The 26,699-nt window shown below is 42.6% G+C and overlaps 1 protein-coding gene across 1 annotated transcript in view; it reads left to right on the top strand.

Annotated features, from left to right (window-relative positions):
• Positions 1 to 26,699, top strand: part of FAT3 (FAT atypical cadherin 3) — a 643,793-nt gene that overhangs the window by 501,879 nt on the left and 115,215 nt on the right. The window contains exons 7-9 of the mRNA XM_073887135.1: positions 15,741 to 16,055; positions 18,620 to 18,830; positions 19,297 to 19,365. Of these exons, the coding sequence (XP_073743236.1) occupies positions 15,741 to 16,055; positions 18,620 to 18,830; positions 19,297 to 19,365 (595 nt within the window). The remainder of the gene's footprint in view (positions 1 to 15,740; positions 16,056 to 18,619; positions 18,831 to 19,296; positions 19,366 to 26,699) is intronic.

Genomic DNA, 26,699 nt, shown 5'->3' with positions numbered 1-26,699 from the left:
ATAAATAAATGAAATCTTTAAAAAAATACATATTTCAGATTGAGACTAGTGAATTCAAAGTATTCTGCTATAAACAATATAATACTTTCATATGTGAAGACATGCTAATTCCTTACTGTTAGCTGGTTTTTCTAAGGAGTGTCCGTGAGCTTGAGTTCATGCCCTCTGAGTCTAGGAGGGTGTGGGAGCATTAGCCTGGATTTTACAAAGGGCTATGTCTTTTGAGACCACGCTGTCACCCACGAGCCGAGTGACTTTAGGAAAAGCTTTTGACCTTGCTGGGTCTTCCATCAGGTATCAAATGGATTAATCCTGCTTGACCAACTTCCTTCATCAATTTGTTGGGAGAATCACATGAGATCACAGATATGAAAGTGCTCTGAAGGCATGGCATGAATGAGGTGGCCTCAATATTATTACTGAAATGGGTTAGGGGCCCAGAATATGAAAGGTCCCTGTCACCCTATAGTTTTCAGTAATAGATCACCTGTGGTGGCAGACCCACAAACTCAAAAGCACTGAGAAAGCACTAAGACGAACTGGCCTGAGGATCTGAAGTGTGTCAGGGGAGCAGCTGGGTGAGGGCACACGGGTTGTCCACAGTGAGCCTGCCCTGATTGCAGTGGTGAGTCCTGGGCCCCTGAACATTGGATTTCAAAACCGAAAAGAACCTCGATAACAGCCATATGTCATTGCCAGGTAGCCTTCAGCTGCAGCCAACACAATTACCTGATGTCTCATGTCATCTTTTATTTGTATCATTTCTAGAGATTTCTGGGGAAGGCTGTGAGCCTATATGTTTTGGTAATGGGCCTGTTCTTTGGAGCTTGGAAACCAATAACTCTTTATGATCAATAGAAATCCTCATCGCTTTTAAGTCGATTCAAAAACCATTTTTATCATAAGCTTTCTGCAGAGTTTTTCATTCTGGTAAAAATCTACTCAGTTTGGAAGCTTTATAAACTGGTTCCTCTTACTGTCATAGAAGGCTTCCTAGGACATTCTCCGTATGTTTTAGTGAATTATTGTTTCTTACATTGGTCGACTATTGGAATCCCTGACATACTCCTTTGACAAAGCCAGAGGAAAAGAAAGATGCTCATTCACAAAGTTACATGTTAAAATCTGGAATGAGATTTTTTGGGATGATTGGAGCAAATAACTCAGCCTTCCCTGTGTGTGCGTTGTGGTGGTAAATCTTGCCAAGTGCTTGGCAATCTCTGCTGCCTCTCACGCATTTAAACATGGTTTGGGAATATTTCTCCCCAAGAGCTTTTGCCATAAAGTCAAAATAGTTTCCACTGCCCGCTAAGTAGAGTCTTACAAAGAGGTATTCATTATTCATTACTCACTTTTTTCCAGTGCTGCCCACCAGGGATCTCTTTCACACATAGGTGCTTGTCAGCCTGATCTTCTGAGAAGAAAGTTTTGGGAGGAGAGAGAGAAAGAGATGTGGAAGGAAGGAAGGAAGGAAGGAAGGAAGGAAGGAAGGAAGGAAGGAAGGAAGGAAGGAAGGAAGGAAGGAAGGAAGGAAGGTGGGAGGGAGGGAGGGAGGAAGGGGAGGGAGAAATGTCCTGGCAATGTTACACCCTGGTTCATAAGATGAACAGGGAGGGTATATCTGTTAAGCACGGGGACAACTCTGGCCTGTGTGAATGTAACACATAGTAGGAAGTCATATTTGATCATCATAATCATACTCTGAGAATAAAAATTCAAGATTGTAGAGTGTCATCTGTAAAAACTACTGTATTACATTTTCATCCAGCATAGAAACTGAGTACTTATGGAAGGTCTTTCATTTCAAATGACTTTTCAATATTTTCGTCTGAGCAAAATGACTATTTCTAGAGTTTACAGATACACAACTTGAGTTATACATTTTTAATTGACTCCTGGGGCAGTGTGACTCTCATTTATCTTCCATGATTTAACACATTTAATCTATTTTGCTTTTGATGTGGGCAGAAAGTTCACCAGCCACTGTTTTTACATTACTTAGGCTTGGCGGTGAGGGCTGCCTCTGGGGCATGATGATGAGAATGTACTTGCTGAGCCCTCTGCCTCCAATGTTGAAAAAGTAAAAAGTGAAGAATCATTTTAAATGGAATTTAAACAGATGAGTGTTGACTGGGAGTAGAGTCCAAGTTTTAGGCTTTTATTTTTTCTAACTATTCTTGTAGTTATTGGATTTCTGAGTCTATTTGATTTCAGGGTCAAAAGATAATTTGGCTTTTTTTCCCTCCCTTTATTTCTGGGAAAAGAGTTTTAAGAAAAAAACAAAACATGTAAATGATTAAAAAGAAAACTGTTGCACTTTTTATTTTGCTCCAGTGATTCAAATATTCGAGAATTTTTAACAAAAGGGGTCCTAGAGCACCCATGCCATTGCTTTTTAAATTCCTTACTACATTATTAACATTTCCAGGCTTTTCATTTGATGGGTAGGATCTATATTTTATATTTGTGGTAGGTTTCCTTTTCTGCATACAGCATGGGATTATTTCATTGCTAATGTTTGTGATATCTGAGTTTTCAAATCTTTGGCAGTTTACTTTTCCCTACATTGCTTTCATCCATCTCGTTCTAGGTCCTGAGATTGGAAAGAAATTCCTGCCCTCAGGGAACTCACAAACAGTTTTCAGGCAGTTTGATAGAAATGAGCATAAATTCTGAAGTAGAATGTAGTTTAGACCTGGGACTGGGTAGCTATGTTTACATTCTCCTGGAAGGCAAGAACTGGATGAATATAAATACACATCTGATAAATTTGCTGAATATGGATACATCATAAATACTTCCTAAATATTGCATATTGACCATTATGGTCATCCTCAAGTTTGTCTTTCCGAATCTATGTAAGTCTACTGAATTGATCTTTATTTAAAACCTACATATACTCCCTTTTGTCTTGTGAAAGTGATTAAGATACTTTAAGTATCTAAGATGACCCATCTTTCTCTTTTAGTAGCTGTATCCTGAGACATGTTTCCCCAGGGATTTTAATTTTATTATGTGCAAAGAACAAACCTTATCTGTTATGTGATTAATACAAGAGTACACAGGATTTTTAATAGCTCTGTTAATGGGATAATGAATAATGTTTGTTTCAACCAACAGGATATCTACCTAATTTATTCTAATTTATTAGCAATCTAAGATCCTTACTATGACTTAAAATTAAAATAACATACTGTTAGAAGTAAGAAAACAAGGCCGGATAAATAATTCCTTCACCAATTCAGAGCTGTATTCCTGATGCCTCTTGTGAAACCTAAGGGAACTGATGTTAGTTTAGCATTTATTATGTATTGGGACATCTTGCCTAGTGCTGCCAATATGGTGATTGATGTGACATCGTCTTCACCGCCAGGGAGCTTACAAGCTCTTTCAGTGCAAGGGTGTTAAAGAGGACAAACATAATAATTAGATATGTGATCAGTGAGATGTTAGTATATGAATAAAGACAAGTGAATCATAAAAAGGAAGGATTCTGAACGTGGTCTCTGAGAAGGTGTCATAAAGAAACAGACATTTGCATCTGGCCTTGGAGGATTTTAAAAGAATTATAAGAATAAGGGAATAAAAGGGATTCTATGCAGTGGGAATCCCAATCAGAGGTGAAAGGGGATTGAAGTGCATGTCTTTTGTTGGAAGAAGAAGTAGACTATGAGCTTCCCGAGAGAAGGGAGCCCATGTTGCTCACCACCTTATATCCAGTGTCTAAAACACGGCACATTGTAAAACACTGGTATATGTGTGTTGAACTAAGTGATCTGATTGTGATTAAAACTTTGGGTATAGTCTGGATAGAAACTAGAGGCTGAGAGTAACCCAGTGGACAGGCTATATCAATACTAAAGAATCTTACAGGTTAATAATGAAGAATGTGGGCTTTATCTTGTAATTCAGCATTTCCCAAAGTATGTTCCTTAAAATAGCAAATCTAAAGGATGTTAATAAGCATCACTCAACAAAAGGGTCTTGTAGTCACATAAGCTTGGCAAATACTGATTTAAACAAAATTAAATCAAATTCCTTGCTTTTGCTTTACTCTGATTTACGTGCATTGTAAAACTCCAGGAAACATCTATCTACAGTGTTCTTCAGACTTCTGGGATCCTGGACCCTCTCTTTTTAAGGCAAGCACATTCAGGACTGATGTTCTCCATGACACATTTTCTAAGATTTGCTTTAAGCAGTGGGCAACCCCTGAGGTCCTCTCAGCAGGGGACTGACATCATCTGAATTTCATATTCGAAGATTCTCCGGTCTCTGGTTTTCTAAAAAATGGACTGAGATAAGGCAAGACCAGAGGCCGGGAAACCAGGTTGAAGACCCACACCACGGGTTAGGCAGGAGATAATGAGAGCCTGACCCCAAGAAGAGAGAAGAAAAGAACCAAGAGCTACAACTGACACTTCATAGAATTCTCAGGGCTGCCGTTAGAATGACATAGGTGGTGCCCCACTCAGGGACACCTGGCTGAGGAGGTCACAGAGCACCAAAGCCAGCCCATGCTCTTTGATGCTAAGCTCTGCATCCCGGCGAAGAACTGCCTCTATCTTCACCTATTTCTGATTCACAGCTGGTATTTCCCCTTGTTAATGACTGATGAGATGTGGGAGGAGGGCCAGAGAAGTGTTCGAGATGGCTCATATTTGTTGTTTAGATGACTGTAGGGCGAAAGATGCTTTCAGTTTTTTTCTTTTTGAAACTTCTGATTTTTATAAAATCATGGTACATGAAATCATCATACCTGGAGTAGGAATGATATATGTACAACTCCACTTGCTCTGAATGGTCTCTGCCAAAAGCTACAGTTTTATCTCTACCACACATTAAAATATACATCCTATCATTACAGAGAGATTTTTACCAAGACCTTGAACCCAGTGTTACAGGCTCCAATGTCTGCAGAGCCCACTCCGGCATCATAAATGAGCAAGGGATAGCAGGCCGAGTGTTTGCATACGACGCTTACAGGAATGTAATCACTTACAAAAAGAAATGTGCTCTCTTCCATTTGTCTTTGAATATGAAGACTTCTCCATCTATCTTTTATAACCATTTTTGATAAGAATATGGACGGTGAGAAGTATTTCTCCATGCTAAGAAAAATTTCTGCACAGTATTGTTGACGAATGATGCTGACATGGCTGAAGCATCAGGAACACAAGAGACGGGTAGGCCAGTCCTGAGTTTTCAGGAGAAGCTGGGAATTTGAATTTTTATATGAAACCTATCTAGTTATAAATTTTGGCAGAAATTTTTATACTACACTGCATGGGCACAGGCAAAGCCTTTCTCTGGGCCACCAATTTTTCCATGAATTTTGCCTTAGTCTACATGTGCTCTCATCTGTGCCCATGGGCCTAATTTTTTTAAGTGGGTATATTTAAAATTCATATTTTTAGGTAGATAAGGTGTTAAAGGACCTGCTGAGTTGCCATACAAACCCATGTTGAATTACCGAGCGAGAGGAGCAAAGCTTTTTCCTGAGCTAGTAACTAGAACAGTGTATTTATATTCTTGCAGTAAGTCTTGATTGTGGATAGAATGACAAAAATCTGGTGTCTGGTGGAAGTGTTAGTGTTGAAATCCAAAAAGCATCATCAGTGGAGCCAAAGGCATGAGAGTCTGCCTGGATAGAAGTAACATAAAGTGTGAGGTCCAGTGCTGGGAAGTAGGGGAGCCTACCAATATAGACCTCACATTGTAATTCATACCTGGTGGATTCTGTTTCACAGAGAGGGGAATGTGGAATAGTATATGGACTAAGGCCTTGATGTCAGGGGAATTACGAAATAGTACAGGGGGATTTAGTCCTGGGGCTGATATGATGTCACATCTTCGTTCATAGCAGAACTTTCTTAATGGCCCACATGTGAGCACCTAGATTGGACCCATCTGTTTGAAAGGGGGAGTAGGCACATGTGTGGTAATCACCATCATTCTAAAGAAACTTTGAGGAGGTGTTTAGTTCCTGCTGATCGGGAAGATTAGAATCAAGCAAGTTTTATGAATAGAAAATGATGAGCAGATGAGCCTGGAAGGAAATGGAAATGTGATGAGATTAGTAGCTGATGTGTACCTCTCTGCAGGGAAAAAAATCTTTAAGAGATGTCAGTCTGGGAAATACTTTATTTCCTGAAATGCAAAGAAGAGATTTGGACAAAGCTATATAATCTTAGCAGCCACTGCCAAAGTGAATTGGTCAAGGATCTTTCTAAAAAAGCTGCCATTTAGAAATTGCTAGGTCTAAACATGGCAAAGAAAAGGTACCTTCATTGTCCTGAGATGCAAGGTTCCCACATGCATCCAATCAACAAATATTTATTAAGGGCCCACTATGTGCTAATGTGGGCCAGCCCCTGGAGTGGCTCACAGACTTGTGGGAATCCACGCTCTGCAGAAGACAGACCGAAAGTGCTCACAAGGGGTCTCTGGGTGGATCATGAGCAGATTTATCCTAGGGCTCCCCAGTAATGTGACATCTTTGGGCAAAGAGAGAGATTACAAAAATGAATGGCATGATGCAGTGGCCCCAAGACCTAGGTTCCATGGATCATGGCGCCCCTCTGGTTTGTGCTTTTAACTTTTCAGGACAAACGAACGTTCTGGAAGATAGTTTAGAGTGAACGCTCATCAGATTAATATCATCTGTTCCCCCCAAAGATTGCTAATCCTAACACTTAGTGAATATATTTTCTTGTTTCCATGCCTTTGTATATGGCCTTCGTTATATGGAAGGGAATGCACCCCATTCCCTTCAGAAAGCTGCCCCGTGCCTCCTAGATTCACCTCTTCCCAAGATGTTACCTACGTGCCTGTTTTCCTATAGCCTTCGTTTCTTTTCTTTCCTATCTCACTCCGTAGTTCCTTTTCTCTCCTTTCCTGTTTCCTTCCTCTCATCTCTTCCTTCTTCCCTTGTTTCCTTTCATTCCTCATTCACTCCTTTTTCTTATTTCAAATGAAGACTTTTCCCATATAAAGTAAACCATTCCACAAAGTTATTCAACCCCTTAAGTATACACCTCTTGAAATATCTAACTTCCCGAAAACTAGAAAGAACAGGGACACGAGTCTTCTACAGTCCAGAGAATATGTCCCTCAACTGTACCTAGGAGACAGCAGCACGGGCTGGGTAAGGCAGGATGGTGAGTGACTGGAACACCTACCCATCTCCAGGTGATTTCTTAATGCCAACTGATAGGTCAAATCCAAGAAATCACATGTAATAAAACCAAGGGCAGGTGGTTTAAAGCTGGCATTTTATTTCTTTCCCTCCATGGAAAATATGGGTGATAGTACAAGTTAATTTTAGCTCAATGATTTTACCTTTCAGAAGGTTTATCTTCAAGAGCTGTTCCTCCTTTGAGACCTACCCTTTAATTTAGTGTTTGTACATAGTTTTCTTTCCAGAAATGGCAGGAAGCACTTGTCTTCCCAGCAGTGCAATCATCTGAGCCCACGAGCAGACAGGTCTGAATTCCAGCCCCCACATTAATATCAGCCCCGGAGTATACTTGGAGAAGGTCATTTCTCCCTGTTTCTCTATTTGTGGGAGGAGATAAAGTTGTTTTCAACTTCTCAGCTATCTTGAGAGGATTAAGTTTTTAATGTTTGTGAAACATTTTTGAAGATAAAAAGTAAACAGAGCATCTACTCTAAACACATTTCTTCTTTCTTAAGCGTGCAGCATTCTGAAAAATACCAAAATTAAAACCTCCGCAATATTGAAATCACACAGCTGAGAAGTTATGAACACGAGGCGTCATTTGAAGCTCAAAAGGCAGCTTGGAATTCTGGAGCCAATGTCTTGGAAAGATTAAGGTTATTGCTAGTAATATGATGTTGGTCTAAGAAGCTCATCTGTCTAGACCTGTTTCCTCATCTGCAAAGCAGGGTGGAATGAACCAGAATGATGTCTAAATTCCCACTTACTCGTGAGTTCTCTTAATGTCTAGTGACTGTGCTTTGCTGAGTCTAAGGGTAGAGAAGGGCAGTTCTCCTTTATTCTGAGGTTCTTCAGCGCATATGAGAATGTCATAGAGAAAAGTAAATACCCAATAGTGGGTCCCCTTCATCTGTTTGTCTACCTGTGCAGTGACCAAGAATAGAGACAAAGGGTAAGAGCACTGCTATCCACACTGGGCTTGTGAGAAAAAGAGTGAAAATAGATAGGTATCCTCACTGGAATGAATTGTCAACATCCATAGCATCTATAATCCTACACATGGAGAGTGTCCTACGCATGGAGATTTCAATATTGGGGAGGTTTTAATTTCGGTATTGTTCAGAATGCTTTGGATCCAGTAACCTCCCTAGGCATATTGTTTAAAATGTAATCAGAGCTAAGACAAGGGTAACATTATTAGTGATTTATTACAGGCTTCATAACCTTTGTCCCATTATGGTGCACACGGAAGATGATAATATTTGTACAGTACTTTCAGGTAAAGAGAAAGGCTAACCCCAGCCAGAGATGACCAGCCCTGGGGGTCCAGCTATATGAGGTCACACTCATCTACCCAAGAGTTAGGAGGTTCAATGTCACAGCGTATCTGAAACCTACTTGTCTCCTGTGGTTGGAAGCTCTGCCTTAGTTTAAAAGGCTTTGTCTTTAGAATTCTTCCTCACACAAATCTATTAGCTGGTTCCTGAGACTTTCGATAATGAGATGGAGGAAGGAAACATAAATCTCCTTTGAGCTTTGTCTTCTGCCTTAGAAGAGTTTCATGTGCAAAAATAGCTCCTAGAAATCAGGAGACTCAGAATAAGGCCACCAAGTACTCGGGAAGAAGAAGGGGCATTGCCAGGACGGGGAGAAAGTACGTGGCAGCCACGTGTGAATACAGAGATACGTGGTATTTGAGGTGTGATCAGCCTAGACTGTGGCCGATGGACTGGTAGTAAAAGCACTCCATCTCGGAAATGCTGAGGCCATTGGAATGGTACGTTCGAATGGTGTTCAGAGGAAGGAGAATGTGGCCACACCCACGAGTTGGGGCACGAGTTGGGGCAAGCATTTAGGGGACCGGCAGCAGAGGGTCGTGACTGGAGACACAGACCCTGGTCCAGGTGGACTCCACTTTACTTCACCTATCCCTGCCTGTTTCCAACCTGTAGTAGGGGGATCATCCCCCCTCCTTCCTTCTCCCCGGGACTGATGTGAGGAAAAAGGGGTTAGTTATCTGTTAAGCACTTGGAAGAGTGCCTGCACAGAGTTAAAATCACTGAGCGCCCAATAAATAAGAGATAACAGGGAAGCTGAAGCCCCCCCACCCCACCCCCCACCTCTCAGCTCCTTTATCACAGAAGAGGGGAGAGCAGATTTTGAGCGGGAACTGACGACCTAGAAGTGTAAGAAAATAGCAGGAGATAGAGCTGCGCTAAAGAAGGTTGGGTCTCAAGTCAGAGAGCTGAAAGAAGTCGCAGCTGCCGCCCAAGTCCTGGTGGCAGTTTTTCAGCAATTGAGGAAAACAGGAAAGGTGCCAAAAGACCAGAGCCTGTCAAAGATGGTCCCAATTTTCAAAGGAGGAAAAAGCTTGATTCTAGAAGCACCGCTCTGAGCTCGATGTTGATCCGGAGCCACGTTTGGGGAGGGAGTTTGAAACAGATGGTTAACAGATGCTTCTACATAGGCTGTGCAGGGTGGGGAAAAGAGCATGAGCTGTAACGCCAAATTGACTTGGGTGCGAACCTGTGTTTTGTCACTTACTGGCTGAGTGGCCTTGCAAAAATTCCTTCCTTAACTACTGAGCCCCACTGTCTATCTCTCTAGCTGTAGAATCGAAGTGGCAATGTCTACCAGGTTCCTGTGAAAAATAGTGACAATGTAAATCACCATGCAAAGGACCAAGCAAAGCAGGCATGCAATAAGTGAGGTCAGCAGATTTTTTATGTAGAGAGCCAAATAGTAAGTATTTTAGGCTTTGTGACTCATATGGTCTCTGCCTCCACCACTCCACTCTTGTCTTTATAGCAGGAAAGCAGCTCTAGGTAATATGTTAATGCATGGGCGTGGCTGCATCCCAAGCGGCCAGGTTTGGCCCATGGGCTATAGTTTGCCAATCCCTGGTTTAGAACCAAACTGCCAGGGTTAAAACAAGCTCTTCCACTTAGGAGCACTGTGACCTAGGACAAGTTCTTAAATTCAATTTCTTTATCAAATAGGTGCGATCATAGTGCCTATCTCACGAGACTGTTCGAACAATTAAAGGAATTAAAGGAAATAATGAAAGGAACCCAGCCACCATGCTGCAAGGAAACATAGGCTCAGCCCCAACTATGGTCCCAGCCAGTGGCTACTATCAACCAACAGACATGTCCAGTGACTGCAGACCCAGCTCCCTGGGACTGCAATTGCATGAGAGACCCCAAGGAAGAACTTTCCCCATTCAGCCTCTGAAGCCGGGAGAGATAATAAAAGCATTACGGGTTATTTAAGCCACGTAGTTTTGGGTTACACAGCAGTAGATAACTGAGACAAGGTGCGAGAGAAATTTGACTTTTTCTGTATAGTTACAAAAAGTAAAACCAGTCTCTGGGAAGCGACAGGCAGTCTGAGCTAATGACAGGCAGGTAGATGCAGGTGCAGTATTAAAAAGAGCTTTGAGAACACTGAACCCGTCAACCACTGGGCTGCTTCCTAAGGCAGTGAGTGTGTCTTATTGAAAGTATCTAAACTGAGGCCAAATGGATTGCAAGTCAGGAATATTACAGAAGATTTGGGGCATGGGGGAAGGGTGAATGTAGTATGAATCCAGGTTTTTTGGGGGGTGGTTTGTTGGTTGGTGTATCACCTAATTTGCTTCGAAAAGAGTTTTGTAAATACAGGCACTTGAATATTTCATTTATTTAACAGATATTTGTTGAATGCTTACTGCATCTGCTGTCATAGGTTCTAGGAATACATCGGTGAACAAAATAGACAAAAGCCGATGCTCTGTGGAGCTCATATTCTAAAGAGGAAGACAGGCAGTAAATAAGATTATGAGTTAAATATATGTCTGATAATGGTAAAATGTCAAGGATAAATATGTATATGTAATCCCTGAAGAGAGGTTTACAACGCTAAGTGTAATGGTCTGGAAATAGCCATCTACAATGAATTAATGGTTAAGGAGAATGCCAGAATTGAACTCTCCATTCTAGAAATATTTAATATATTTTCAGATACTCTCAATAATCCCTGGGGACAAGGCCGTGGACAAGACACAAGGTCTCCGCTCTCAGGCAGCTTCCATGCTTCTATTCTACTACAGGGAAAGAGACCACAAATATAAATACATCAGAAAATTTCAGTGAGTAAGAAGTGCGGCCTCCACCAGCTGCCATAACTCCAGAATTATCCATGCCCATCCATTTTTGGTCATAAAGCTTTTGCATCTTCCAGGGATAGGTGTATAAACATGTTCCTCTTTGTTGTTTTATCGTTCTAATCCACTGGGTCATGTTGATTTCCTCTGGTTCTGCCTGATAGTCACAGACCCCAAGGACACCATGGAAAAATGAAATGGGCTCTACTGTATTTTCAGTGGTTGTGGTTCTAGTCTCCATTAATGATTTCATCAGATTTTTAGACTTCATTCTTAATGTTTGATATTCCAGGTACAAACATAGCTGGACACATGTGTGGGTCTAGAGAAATAAAAATGGAAATGAAGACTCTGAGGTCAGAAATGACGTAGTTCAGTTCAGGAAGCATTTATTGAGAGTACAGTTCCAGCGGAGTTCCAGCAGAGATGAAAAAGTCAAGGTCCCTGCCTCTGAGTAGCTCACAGCCTGTTGAAAGAGCCAAACACATGAATAGATCACTTCAGTAGATTGTAGATAAGTGTCCACAATGGCCAGCACAGTTTGGGAAGTGGCTAGAAATCATTATGAGTAATCATGGGATTGGTAATGTTCTCCGTGATGTCAGGTGGGCGTGAACCCCATAGTTCAGGGTTAAAGTTGTACTAGCTCTGTCTAACCCCTATTCATAGATTCATAAAGCAAGAAGCACTTAGGGATTGTATGTTATCAGTCTCTTAATTTCTTATAGATGAAGAAACAGATTCTTCAGTGTTTGAATGTTCCCTCCACTTATATAGGGAAGAGTTTTGTGTAAATTAATTCTTAATTTCATTTAACAACATTTATTTGACATTTAGGGCTGTACCAGGTACCAAACTTAACAATGAGTAAGAGACAATCCCTGATCTAGGGTTGTTCTGGAACGTTTGAGTGGAGACCAACAAGCATACAGACACTGAAAAATGCAGATGATAATTAGTGTCCTGGAGTTATGCACACAGTGGAGGGGGAACGTGGTAAGGGCGCCTCCATCTGTCTGCAGGAGGCAGGATTGACTTTGGAGAAGGAGTGTTTGAATTGAAGCTTCTAGAATGAGTCAGGTGTATTCCCAAGAGAAGGCATTCCATGGAGACAAACAGCTGTACAGTGGAATTAGGGTGTAAGAACATAACATACTCAGAACTTCCCAGGCTCACAGTGTAACTGGGTATGGAGGCTGGAAAGGTGTGGATAAGGTGCAGTGATAAATAAGTCTGGCCAGATCCTTGTCCTCAAGGAGCCCCGTAAGGGTGTTATATAAGGTCAGTGACATGATCCGATTTTTAAGGAAGAAATAACTTTACAACAAAGATGAAGGCTGGAGGCAGGGAGCCCAGGAGGCTACTGTAGCAATCCAAACAAGATTCAGAGGAGGCCTGTCCTGGGGCAGTGTGACTAGAGAAGGTGCACCATTGGCCTCCGAGTTTGGTTGGATGCAGATAGTGAGAACAGGGGCTCTAGATAGATGCCCAGGGTTCTGGGACAGACCAGTGTGGCAGTAGGTGGGGGTGTCCTTCATAGAGAATCAAAACAGGAGAAGGGGGAGGTTTGAGGGTAATGCTTTCCAGTCTGTGACATGAGAGGTCCAGAGAATAAATTCCTGGTACATAGTTGGACATACTGGTTTGGTATGGAGAGCGAGCTTCGGGCACAAGAGTACACGTTGGGGAATGATCAGCTGTAGGTGGTGTTGGAAATCATGGATAAGATGGAGGAGTCACAGGCCAAAAGGCAGGAAAGGCAGCCGGGGGCTCTGTTGTAAAAAGGGCCTCTGTTGTAAAAAGGGCCTCTAATGGTCTGTGCAGGTTTTATAAGGTAAGACTGCTTTGGCTCAAGAGGTTGCCCAAGTAAGACCTGTGTCAGAGGCTAATTCAGTAAATAAGCATTTGTGGTGCGTGTTCTACCTGTGTAGCTTGACACAGGAGTGAGAGCAGCGAACAGATCAGGCAAAGTCTGTTTTTGCCCTTGCACAGCTTTATCAGCTCCGATGAAGAGTCATGTATTTAGTTACTTTCCACAAGAGTAAGCGCTAAAAAAGAAAAGTATCAGGTAATGTAAAGCGTGTGCTACAGGAGGGGCATGAGGTGTGGGGGCTGGCGCTTGGTCTGTGGGCTCAGAGAAGGCACCCCTGAAGAAAAGACATTTCAGCTGGACCTCAAGGATGAGGAGGCAAGACCCAGGAGAAGGGATGGAGAGCGCCCTCCAGGGAGAGAGGGTAGGGTGTGCAAAAGCCCTGGAGGGAAGAGTTGTCGCTCGCTCTCGAGGACCTGAGGACGCCGATGTAGCCTGAGAGAGCAAAACCAAGCTGGGTGCTTGAGGTGAGGTGGGGCCATGAGGGACCCAGCTCCCCATAACACACCTGGGAGCAGCTGTGCGACTGCCACCTTTCCCTGCTAAGCAGACACCTGAAGGACCTGGGTGTGTAAATCCAGCTCTACTCCAAAAGAAAGCATTTTTTTTTTAAATATTTCATTTTTGATTTGAGAGAGAGAGTGAGAAACAGAGAACACGAGAGGGGTGAGGAGCAGAGGGAGAAGCAGACTTGATCCAGGGCTCGATCCCAGGACCCCGAGATCATGACCCGAGCCAAAGGCAGATGCCTAACTGACTGAGCCACCCAGGCAGCCCCAAAAGAAAGCACTTTACAGCAGCGAGATCCTTGAGTGAGTGGTGAACCGCAGCCCAGGGTCCTTTCCTTGGCAGCCACGTGGCCCTGAGCAGCCCCGGGACCCCATCTCTGAGCCCACCATGAGGCATTTATTGAGAAGCGATGAGGAGGTGATATTGTGCACGGTGAAGACAGCAAGAGTTGTCCAGATTCGGAAAGAGGCTGTTCAAGGAGAAAAGAGAGGCAAGGAAGTAGAGCAGCCAAGAAATCAATGTGTTCTGGTCAACACAACTCACCTGGGAGTATAACATTTTACTTCAGCAGCAACAGCAGAATGTGCCTCTTCAGAGCTCAGCATGTCTGGGAAAATCTCAGGAGTCAAAATCCAGCCCTGGCACATATTGGTCCCTATGTGTTTCTTTTGTGAAACATAACAAACCAATTGGGAAAATAACTTTAGAAGGAAACTTGATTGATTTCTCAAAGAAAGCAAGGACTCCTATGAAAATTTATCTTAAGTCTATTAAAGCCATTCTCCTAGGCGGCTTGTAAGAGAAACTAAACTGCATTGCAGTTCCATTTTGCAAAAAGCCTTTAATTTGTTTTCCCACATTTTTGGCCTTTGTTTCCATTATTCCTGTCAGATTGCTTTATTAGGTGAAAAACTAGATGACCAGGTATTGGAATTCACTGTTGTTTTTCTCCTGTTGGTGCCAAGTACGTCTTTATGTTCCTTCCAGCCTCCAAATATATATTTTGTAGGAATAAGCTGTCTTATTCCGGGTAATGATTTAAAGATAAAATACATGTTCTTCCAGGTTTGTGGTCACACAGAACATTAAGAATTGCCAAAAACTTAATAATACCTGGCTTTAGCACTTGGTAACAAGGAGACCTCTGTGCCTCTGTTTACTCATCTGTAAAATGGGAACAAATAAGCCTCCACTGAGTGAAGAGGGTATTTTGGAAAGTGAATGATACAATGCATGGAGGAGTGCTTTATAAACAGTGAAGCCATCCTCATGTACAAGTATTTCTGTGATAGTAATTATTATCACTATGACCAAGAAGATTACCCACACTGAGTCTCCTCTTCATTTCTCTCCTCTCTCTCAGTTTTCCCAGACACTCATAAGAATAGCACTTCAGAGATTCAGGAAGAAGTGTCCATCCCCTCTTGAGTTTCCCGGGGCCGGGGGGGGGGGTTATTTTGTTACTGTTGAAAATGTATTAAAACTGTCAAATGTACTTACAATGAGCCATCAAAATTCTGAAGCATATATCTCAGTTTTCCGTTTGTACAGTAACGATGTACTCACAAATTTTACAGGAGAATGGAAAGGAAAAGAAAATGAATACTGAAAGAATTTAAATGGTGATATCATTGTCCAAGAATTAGAAGAAATGCCCACTGTTTGACATATAATAATGATTATATTGTTTTTTGTGTCTGCTGAGGGGCGTACTTTATGTCCACTAAGTTTACATGAGCTAGTACATTTTGTAACGTCAATCCTCTTTTTCTCTCCCTCTCCACTCCACAGCACAAGGAGAGCTCTGTTTCCCCCCCAACCTTTCAGCAGTGATTTCCATTACTGGATATAGGGCACTCCCTGCCTTTACAGATGAACTATGAAGAGTTATGCATTGACCATGAACTACAGGAATAAGAAAAGTTGAGATGCCCTAAGGCACAGAATAGGCCTTTTGTGGGGCAGGCAAAGGGAGGAGTGGCAAGAAAAGTTCTTCTCCATTCTGATTGCAAAATGCTTTCTCTTTCAAAACTCAGGTGACTGTGACAGATGGCGGTTCCTCTCCAAAACAGTCCACCATTTGGGTGGTGGTTCAGGTTTTGGACGAAAATGACAATAAACCCCAGTTCCCAGAGAAGGTCTACCAGATCAAGCTGCCAGAACGTGACCGAAAAAAGAGGGGAGAACCCATTTATAGGGCTTTTGCATTTGACAGAGATGAAGGCCCCAATGCAGAAATCTCCTACAGTATCGTGGATGGGAATGATGATGGAAAGTTTTTTATTGACCCTAAAACTGGCATGGTTTCTTCCAGAAAGCAGTTTACAGCAGGAAGTTATGACATCCTAACGGTAAGATTTTTCTGAACCTCATTAACATTCATGGGGGTGGTGGTGGGAGTTTCTTTCTTACTCATGTATATTCATTTGCATAATTTATCTTTAGAGTAATAAGTATAACCACACAGCTGTGGAAGGCTACTTTCTGCTTCAGTGATATTTTTAAATAATGAGACCATTTCCTTTGGTTGTGTCCTATCAGCAAACCTCCTCTGTTCCCAGTACCCAGCCTGCTCCATCACATACCCAACCACACTTCCTGCAGCCTTAAGTCATTTCAAGGTACTCAGCATAGATGAAAACTGTGGGTAGGAGAATACCAGAGTGACCACCACCCAACATTATCATTCACTATTTCCCCAAGACTTCCCAAAGAAAACAACTCTTGTAATTGTTGACAGTGTGATAAGACATGAATTTAGCTGTGAAAATTGCAAGACACAAATCTCAACTATGCTTATTCTGCATAAGCTGCAAAAGTGAAAAAAAAGTAAAAAATGACTACATTTTTCATTGTTAGAGAATTAAAAGAAAAAAAATGCACACTATCTCAAATAGAGACTTAAAATTCCCATATCTAAGGTGCCGTATGCTCCCACCAACCCCAACCACTTTAGAAAGGTAGCACCTATGTCAGAAAGGGGATTGGTCATCCTTACAAGTGATGGGCACTTGCCAGGGTCCCAACAACTGTCAAGAGTCAGCTCCATGTGCTGTCCTGCTCTTAGTTTGCAGCCTTCTCTGCTGTATATAGAGTATGCAGAGTATCCTGTATTATTTTAAAGGATGGTCTGAGTCCCTTGATTTGTCTTTTCATGGTCTGGTCTTATGGTCTGGACTTGGGCTTCTTTCCCTACTCAGTAACATATCCAGAACAGTGGGCAGAGAAAAGAAGATAATAAAAAACTGGCCCTGTTTCTGCCATTAGCAGCTCTGAGGTAATATGTGCTACTATAGTTGTGTGACAATGGGAGTCTTTGCGGACTGGATGGACAGACTATAGTGGGTATTGTTTGTACTCCACCCAGATCCCCTTTACCAGGCTGATGCAGCTATGCCCCAACAGCTGTGAGTGTTGGCTGCTAAGAGCTCACATCTGCCCCTTCTGGAGAGAACCATCCTTGGCTGAACTTCTTGACCACTCCCACCCCAGGCCAGCAGCGCATAGCCGATGACTAACTGACACAAAAGGCCAACCCCTTGCCTCTAGGTGGATCCAACCCAGCAGTGCAATTGAGGATTCAGAACCCCCCCCATGGCATCAGGCTGAGATTAAACTTCAGCTGAGACCACACCCTTGCTTACTATCTTTCTCCTGTTCATCCTGCTTCATTCAGTCCCTTTCTCCTGAGAATAGTTCCCTCACCCCCAAAATGATACTCAAATCCCTGTCTCAGACTCTGCTCCTAGGAAACCTGACCTAAGACATGTATCTCCAAGGGTCTTCCATCTCACAGGAATTTTCTGGAGCAAAGTGGTCATTCACGATCACATAGCATTTGGGTGCTGTGAGTTGTCACTCTTTTTAAAGGCTATAACAATTAGCCTTGCACCTATACATGTTATTTTTAAGATGTGGTATTTTAAAAATCCTTTCTTTTTTCATTGATTTTTAAAATTTTTCTCTCCGTGGTTTTTGCTTGTTGAACTTGAACCATCATTGAAGTCCAGGACGACATAGCAGTTCACCCTGCACAGCTGAGTGAGGAAACATGCTTTCTTCAGTTCTTATATGAGACCATAGAGGAGAGTCGGGCGCCTGGGTGGCTCAGGCCGTTAAGTGTCTGCTTTTGGCTCAGGTCCTGCTCCCAGGGCCTAGGATCAAGTCCCGCATTGGGCTTCCTCTCAGTGGGGAGTCTGCTTCTCCCTCTCTCCCTGCTCTCTCTCTAATAAATTAAAAAAAAAAAGTCTTAAAAAAAAAGACCATAGAGGAGAGTCATTAGTACCCTCCTCCCCAACCCTCTGTCTCCAGGAGCCCATGCTTTCACCAAGAGAGTTCTTTGCTCCTTCAGAGTTGGCATGACTGAGGGGCTTCTGAGACAGTTCAAGCAAGGCTGCTGCCTTTCCCACACCTATCCCATCACCTTCCTGGGATTCTGAGTGAACACAGTGCTACCCCAAAAATAAAGCAGAAGGAAGGAGCTGCACAACATGACCACACACACACTCTCATCATTCACACTTAAGGATTCACAGTGCACTTTATTCCCTTCAAGCATTACCACCAGAGGTACAAAGAATCAAATTAGCTATTCCTATTTATGTAGCTATCAGTCATGCCCATAAAACACTAAAAATGGTAAGTGCATCTTTTGTTTTTCAAGTTTTCCACATCTGTAAAGTTGGTGGTGGTTCAGATCACCTTCCAGTGAATGCTGTATGGGACCCCCCATATGACTCAGTTGTGTCCTCTGATTCCTGAGTACATTCTACCCAGATCTCCACTCTCCCTTCCCTTGGCTGGCACTGTGATGAGGATGGATTCTTGGGCCAACAACAGATGAGTGACAGACCCAGATTTCCACAGGGATCTGAGCTCTAAGACTTCTTTCTATGTTCTCTCCATGTGTGAGTAGATAAAGGCAGTGGACAATGGGCGCCCACAGAAATCCTCCACGGCCCGCCTCCACATTGAATGGATTAAGAAACCACCCCCTTCACCTATACCGCTGACTTTTGATGAGCCGTTTTATAACTTCACAGTCATGGAAAGTGATAGAGTCACCGAGATTGTGGGGGTGGTGTCTGTGCAACCAGCCAACACCCCTCTGTGGTTTGACATAGTTGGTAAGTTTGAGTCCTCCAGAGTAGTACTGGGCAATGTAATCATTGACTGGAATAACTAGCAAATAAATAAATAAATAAATAATACAAAAAAAAGAAAATACAAAAAATACCAAAAAAATAAAAATAAAAAAACAACCCACTAACGACTAGTGCTAAGATGAAAAGATGTATAGTGCTGGAATGCAAAAGAGCCAGTAAAATGAATAATCGACCTGTGCTTTCGTTCCAACTCTGTAGCTAAGCTGAACAGAAAGTGCTCTCTGGCTGGATTTTCCATAGTACGTTATTTACTGCAATCTTAATGTCTTTCTGTGTGTCATTTAAATTCTATTGTCACACTTGGCTAATCTCATTTCTAAATGTATTGATGGTACTAGACTTGCTGTCCTTCATTTCTCTCTTTTTCTTCACCTTTTTTCTGCATTCTGTTCTTTTTTTTTTCTGCTCCCGACTGCCCTGCTTCAAGGTGGCAAGCATGCTCGAGAGATGTTCTATATTCTACAGACAGCTTGTGGGCAGAACTGTTCAACAGAAGGTACCCTTAGTGCAAACACATTTGCTAAAATACAGCTATCCAATCTGCCTTTTACGGTTTTTTTTTTAAGCAAATTAAATTACATCTTTCATAACTGCCTGTGACAGGCTCAAGTGCAGCCCACAGATTTCATACAATGCCTCTAACAACTATTGCATTACTCGAATCCACTGACTCCTTTGTTTGAGGTTTGATGGGGTTTGGATTTGGGGGAGGGGTTGTTTTGATTTACTTAAATTTTTTTTTCTCTGCTTTTGAGGTATATGGGCTTTTGGTTGTTTTGTTCTTATCATTCTGTAGGTTGAGTTATGTGACGGGGCCTTTTCCAATTGAGAAATTTATCCCAAGACCTCTATTTTGCAGCAGTATTGCCATTCATAGACCAGAAAGCTCCACCAAGAGGGTCCCTGGCTGCCTTCCACAAAAGGAAAGGCAGGAAATGGAACCTAGATATATAGCCAGTGAGCGCTTTCTACAAGAACGGAATAGAGAAAGCAGATGGAAGCGTGCAGGACAGACCTTGGGAGCCAACCTTTACATTCCTTGAAAGCAAGCAAGCAAGCACGGCAGGCTGCAAAAGGAGAGGGCAAAACAGCACCCCTGCCCTCCCCCCCACACACACACAGGCAGGGAGAGGTGGGGCAGGGCAAATAAGTGCCGAGGACCAGGAAACAAAACAGGCTGTAGCTCAGAGGGGAGAGCTGGGAGAGTGTGCCAGCCCCCAGACCTGACACTGGGTTGAGCTGGAGCTGACTTCCCACCATTCTTTGTGGGAGGCCAGGAATCCAGAGACCTGGTCTGCAGGAATCGTTTCCTTCCATATGTCCCTGCCTGGATCAGATGGGCAAGAACCCACCCCTCTTCCCAGGAATGGCTGGATCTGGAGAAAGCATTTAGAACAGTCCACATCTGTTTTAGTGAGGCACAGAAAAAGAATGCCCCCTGGCCTCCAGTCAAACCTCTGTAGAAGGTCTTCTGAACTCCCCCAAAATGGGTGTGTTTTCTGCATATTTCTTTTCCTGGAATGCCAGTAGAACATCTTCGTTTTACTTAGTTGGCATTAATCATACCATCCCTGTACGTGGCCATCCTCATTCCGAGCTTTCAACTCCTTCTTCATCTCCACTTAAGGCATTTGAAATGGAACCTCTTCTGATCCGTGAAAGATGTCTTTGAGTCTGTATCTTCTCAGTAGTTTTCAGCCCATTAAGTTTTTATCTGATGCAGCTTCTTTCTTAGCAAAACAAAAGTGTCACGCGTGCATCACCTCGTTGTCTGTACTATGGCCTTTGGTGGTTCCTTCACTGTCACTCCCGATTGGAGTCATAGAAAACGCATCTCACTTTCTACATATGTCCCTGGTGCCAGGCCTCCAGGGGTATATGCAATAGTGATTTCTACTAAATAGCCCAGGGGTGCCTGGGTGGCTCAGTCAGTCAAGTGTCTGACTCTTGGTTTTAGCTCAGGTTGTAATCTCAGGCTGGTGGGATCGAGCCCCACATCAGGCTCCGTGCACAGCGAAGAGTCTACTTAAGATTCTCTTCTCTCTCTGCCCCTCCCCCCATTCTCTTTCACTGTTTCTCTCTCTCTGAAATAAATAAATAAATCTTTTAAACAATAAATAGCCCAGAGAAGAGTGCAGTCAAAACCCAGCAGGCAGCAGGGCTCCTGGCGTGCTGTCCTGAGCTATGTGAGGATTTGCTGTCTCTCATCAACCACCCATTTATCTCCCTCCTCCCCTGACACTTTAGTTTGCAAGCTCCTCTACACCCAACAGCACTGCTTCTTGCCCTTGTGTGATCCATGCATGCAGCCTCCTGCCCCGTGGCACGGCCCACTACCATCCCCACCTGCCGCAGGAAGCCCTCATTTGTACCCCACTTCAAAAATCCTTTTGACATTCAGTCCAACCAGCCATTTGACCCCAGATATCCAAGCCAGTTTGCAATTCCTCAGCATTCCTGCATGCGTGTGTGTGCGTGCGTGCGTGCGTGTGTGTGTGTGTGTGTGTGTGTGTGACTGTGTGTAGATAAGCATGCCTGGTAATGCTGCATGTAATCTTACCTTCATGTTTTCCTGTTAGCATTATTAGTGCTATTGTGTATTTTCATTTGTGTTGATCCAATCTCCATTCTTAACCCTTAAGGTCAAGGCCTTTGTCCCCTCATTCCTTCCTCCTGCCCATGCTTCTGTTGATTGCTTCAGGGTGAGTGGAATAAACAGTGGCAACCAATGGAGGCAGCCAATGCATTAACCCCAGTAATGCCTCTTGAGACCAGCCCAGAGTCAGCACGACCTTCCACTGTATTCCCAGCCATAGCAACGATGGCACCTTTGACAAAATGAGAACCAGTCCAAGAAGAGGGGTCAGTTTACAGATGACAACCCTCTCTGGATGGAATCCCTTCGGGCTGCTCCAAATACATATCCAGGAATCATTATCAAAAACATAGCACCAGTTACCATGTTTCTCCACCTTCATATTTCTAAGTGCTACACTCTTCCTAATCCTCTTGGTGTCAGCGCATGGAGTAGTTCTCTTAATGAAGACCTACAGCGTTGTCCCCCTAGTCTAGATGCTTCCATCAGAGAGATTTCACTGTAGATCTGGTAACATCTTGCTGAGCTTCTCCTACAAATTGAACTTACTGGGCCCGATGCCCAAACAGAACGTGATTTTATTTCCATCCCCACATCTAGCCAACAACATCTTGAAACACCGACTCTGTTTCACCGCAGATGTTAAATCTTTTCCGCAGTTGCTGGGGTTGCTCTCAGGATCAATATGGTCCCCCTTCCACCAAATCCCCCTTTTGAGAATGCTTTCTAATTGAACAGTCATTTTTTTTTTCAATCTGCTGACAGTGTCTTTCCCCTTCTCTAAAAATCTATTGTTTTCTTTATCATATTCAGATGTTTCGTTCTCGCTTTCAAGATTTCAAGCAAGTTATCCTTGGCCATCCAGACTCTCCTCTCTTCCCTTTGGTAACTGAGCATCTTCCTTGGCCAAGCTAACTCAGAGGGAAAAGATAGGGAACAGTGCTTCCCAATGCTTAAGAAACTTGGCAGTATATTATAGTCGAATGCTGGTGTATACCGTCGGCACGTATCTGAAATGAGATCTCAGGTTTAAGTTGTGGCCTTGCTTAGGTAAATACTCTGTGACGCTTCCAAGGAAGTCAAGATTTTGTTGCATTATAGACCTAGGGCATTTAGACACCTATACAGACATTCCAGGTTACAGAGCATATAGCATCCTGGCCTAGCACTCAAAGTTTACAGATGCCATTACAAATGAATTCTCATTAAGTAAGCGGAAATAGTGTTTCTGCATGCTTTTTCCCCCCGGGAGTATAGTCTCCTCATTTCCATATTTCCAGATCTACCCGATTCTTGTTTAACTGCATTCCTTTTCCCCCCACCGTAATATAAATTCATGAAAACTGTGGCAAGCAAGATCTTATTCCCAAGTCTGGACCCCTGTACCACGGATCTGCCAGTCACTTTCCTGTTCCTCCAAAGAGACCACTGTTTACAATATTATGTAGCGAGACCCTCTTCAAGCTTCTAGAAACAGAAGCCCGACTAGTAACCCAGTTAAGAAAGCTGTAATTAAAAGGAAACATAATAAAGTTCAGCTGTTCTGTGTTTAAACAGCCCAATGCACAGCATGTTCCTTCTCTGTGTTGAAAGGGAAAGAAAACGAAGGGAACAAAAATAACCCATAATCCTTTGTGGCTTTATCACATATCTTCACACTTCTCAAGAGACTATGATTCAACCCAGCAGCTCCTTGATTTACATTCTTTTTAATGTGCACGCAATCTGGTTCGCAGCTCATTCCCCATATCTTTATCCCAATGGCAAATATTTGTATTGTAAAGACCACCATTTATTACACACTTTAAACAATTCCTCTTCACCCAGGGTTTGATGGCGGACGCTGCCACCCACTTTTCTAGCTTTTTACCTGATACTTCGGTTAGAAAAATGGTTTTTCTTGTAGATGGTAAGTACTTACAATATCTTTGCTTATTTTCCTTGAAAACAATTCTCTGATGGTACCAGCTAGCACATAGGTCCAGCTCTAGCCAAAAGACCTGTCCATGTTGCAGGTATATAAAGATCACCTTGGCTCTTAGGTGCTCATAGGTTCCTACAGACTTTGGGGTCTGGGCTGCTTCTGTCACATAAGCTTACACCTGTCCTTCTAGAACCTTGTCCCCAAGTGGAGCCATTCCTTAGGGTTGGATCAAGTGGGTAAGTGAAACTCTTTGGTAGCACTAGCAGCAGGCCTGGTCTCTGACTATAGATTGAGTCTTTTCTAATCAAGTGATCATGTTTCCTTATCACAAAGCTCTTACCCACCCTTCCTGAGAGAAGCCATGTCTGTGTACCATTTCTAACACACTTGCTTAACCATTAGAGTGGCATTTGCTCAAGGACATTCAACTGACTTCAAATACTTCATTTCTCCTACTCTGCACTCTGTCCCTAATTTGATTCCCAAAAGCCCTCCCTTTTCTCCACAGCGACAATACAGACCATAGGAGCACATCTGAAGAGGTTTCAGGGAAATAATAAAAAGCCTAAAAAGTACCTTGTACATCATTGTTTTAAGAAAATGAGTTTTTAACCAGATTCTAGAAGGGATTTTCCTTCCCACTGTTTCCTGACCTCTACCCAGCATCTCCCGCCTTCCATGTAAATATCCTTTTCAGCCCCATATTGTGCTTGCTTCATTCCAAGACAGAAAATTATTCATGATCAAACCATAATCGGTGTTTAGCATTTTTCCTTAAGTTCGATGTACATGCTGAACTTGAATGAACAGCTTGTGAACGACTCCCTTAATTCATTGAGATTCAGCAGCTCAGTGTTTTGGAAGCTTCTCGCATAACACTTCCCCCTTGGTGACTACTACATTTTGGTTGGTGTTTTTACAATTACACACAGAGTAGAACAGAATCATATGCTAGGGGAGGGGCCTGGAAGCTTCTCTAAAGGGGAAGCAGTGGGGTACTCGCCACTGGATCTCATTATGGAGACATGGTGACACTCTGTACCCTTCTTTAAAGAAAGACTTGACCAGATCACGATCCAGTGCCCTGCTGCCCAGCATATTCAAGCAGTAGCTGCTGGCTTCAAGTATTTTCACTCTTGTCCCATCTTTGAAGCTTTTTAGGACATTCGGACTTGTTACGTTTAACTTGAGAATCTGATAGAAACCCAACCCTCCTCTTCTACCCTTTGTTTACTCTATTACACCCATCTTGACCAAAAATGGTCACAGAGCAATGTCCCTGACATGAACTATCTGTTATGTGGGCTGTTCACAACCTTGCTTTTAACCATCTCTGCCGCACACCCCCGCAGCAACGCTCAGGCTGTGACTTTTCTAATTTCCCACTTTGTTGAAACTCCGACCAGGTCGGCAGTGTCCACCCCCGTCCCCACCTTTTGTTTAGCCTAACGCTGCTGCCTAGCACACTCTGGCTTTGCATGTTGTGTTACTGGCTCTGAGGAAGCACATCTTGTTTAAACGGAATGCTGCTAGCCAAAATGGACTCCTTCCATTTGATAGTCTCACCCCAGATGAATTGGACATGGTTTCCTATGAAATGAACTCACATTTCAGGCTAAAAGGGAGCCTGAGAAATGAGCCCTGGGGGAGAGATATGGAGTCGTTTATGAAATGGGATGCCTAAGTGGTAGGTTATTAAATTGCGTGAGGGTTGATGGTGAACTGCTGGTCTAGGTTCTGTGTCCCTTGTCAGAAATTCATTTTAAAACTGAGGGAAGATTTTGGGAACCTTGTTTCACGTGAAATCGTGGTTTAACTAGGAGCACATGCCCTGGAAGCAACTATCAGAGGCTGCTCACCATACTGACAGACTGAGAGACACCTCACAGACTCTGTCTCTCAAGCTCCTCTTGACCTGCTTTCCATTTGTCTATCTCCCCACCCCTTTAGAGGTTTCTGGTCCAGAGTATTGGAAACAGCAACAGTGGATGAGGGAGATACGCACACACACACACACACACACACAGGCAAGAAGAGAGCTCGAAAAAATCACAACCATAAAAGTAGCCAAAAAATGTTTTTTCATATGAAAAATGACTAATAAGAAAACACAACCTCTATGCCATTTGTAAAATATGTAAATTTTATGCCACTCGGTCCATGAAATGATTAGGTATTTCAGCAGAGGGCCCTGAGGAAAAGGTGAGTCTCAGGCAGTGAGAGAGAGCACATAGGATTGCCCCATTTAAACAGGAACTGAAACTGGAAATCTTTGCTTGCACGTTCTCTACATTTCATTTTCATTCATCTTTAAATGGGAGCAAACCAAAGTTTTATAATTTGCATAAGTTCTATTTTGCCTTGACCTACAAATTTCCACCTTCTGAAATAATTGACATTGAAAGAGGACCTTTTCCTATATCCTACACCTGCCCGCACCCAAAAAAAATAGTGTTCTCATATTTAAGAAAGTGAATGCATAGGAAAGCATTCGAAAAATGATTTTAAATGTGATTTAAAATATGAAGTAACACCCAAAACAGCAAGGAAATGGCATTCTACCCTTCCACACAGGTCTGACGTCTTTTATGTTCTTTCTTTGAAACTTTCCATGGCAAAGTTTCTTTTCAGAATGTACCAGTTGATAGCAAATGATTTTTGCTTATTAGGATGGTGATTCAAGCTGCTTGAATCAGCCTAACGTTTTATTTCATGTAGTTATCAACCAGAAGCACTCCCTTTGAAAGAGACACGGTGACCTGAGGTTTGCTTCCCTATTCAGCCCGATTTCCTCTCCTTTCTCCTTCTCCTGTTCTTCAAAAGACTTTTTTTTTTTTTGGAGTTAACATTAAGTGCTCCACAGTAAATCAATTAAAGATATTAGTTGGAAGATGAGTCTCTTTTTAGATGAAAATTTTGAAAAATATATCATCTCCAAGTAATTCTGTGGTCCCCCCATATCTCCATAACTTTAATTAAATGTCAGGGGCAATTATGTTCTCTCTAGCAATTAAATAATCGTAAGTGTATATGACAGCTGCAAGCAATAAGTATTTGAAATATATATGACCAGGTTTTTTTTTTTTAAGTAAACCATATGATTTATTTTGTGTCACTGTACATCACATTCTACTAATTCAGGTAAAATCTTCCTTTCCCTTAAGTCATTCACTCATTTATAATTGTAATAGCATAGAAATTGTATATGGTATTGTTCACTGATCAGCAAAATGAAATGCAGAGTATGGTGAATGTAAGAGAAGCCAAGATTTCTTTTCTAAAATATGAAATTCAATAAACGCATTGCCCT

The sequence above is a fragment of the Callorhinus ursinus genome, unplaced genomic scaffold (genome assembly GCF_003265705.2).
Source record: "Callorhinus ursinus isolate GAN/ISIS: 27379988/994484 unplaced genomic scaffold, GSC_fseal_2.0 scaffold76, whole genome shotgun sequence".
In the NCBI taxonomy this organism is placed as follows: Eukaryota; Metazoa; Chordata; class Mammalia; order Carnivora; family Otariidae; genus Callorhinus; species Callorhinus ursinus.
This window is presented reverse-complemented; position numbering and strand designations above follow the sequence as displayed.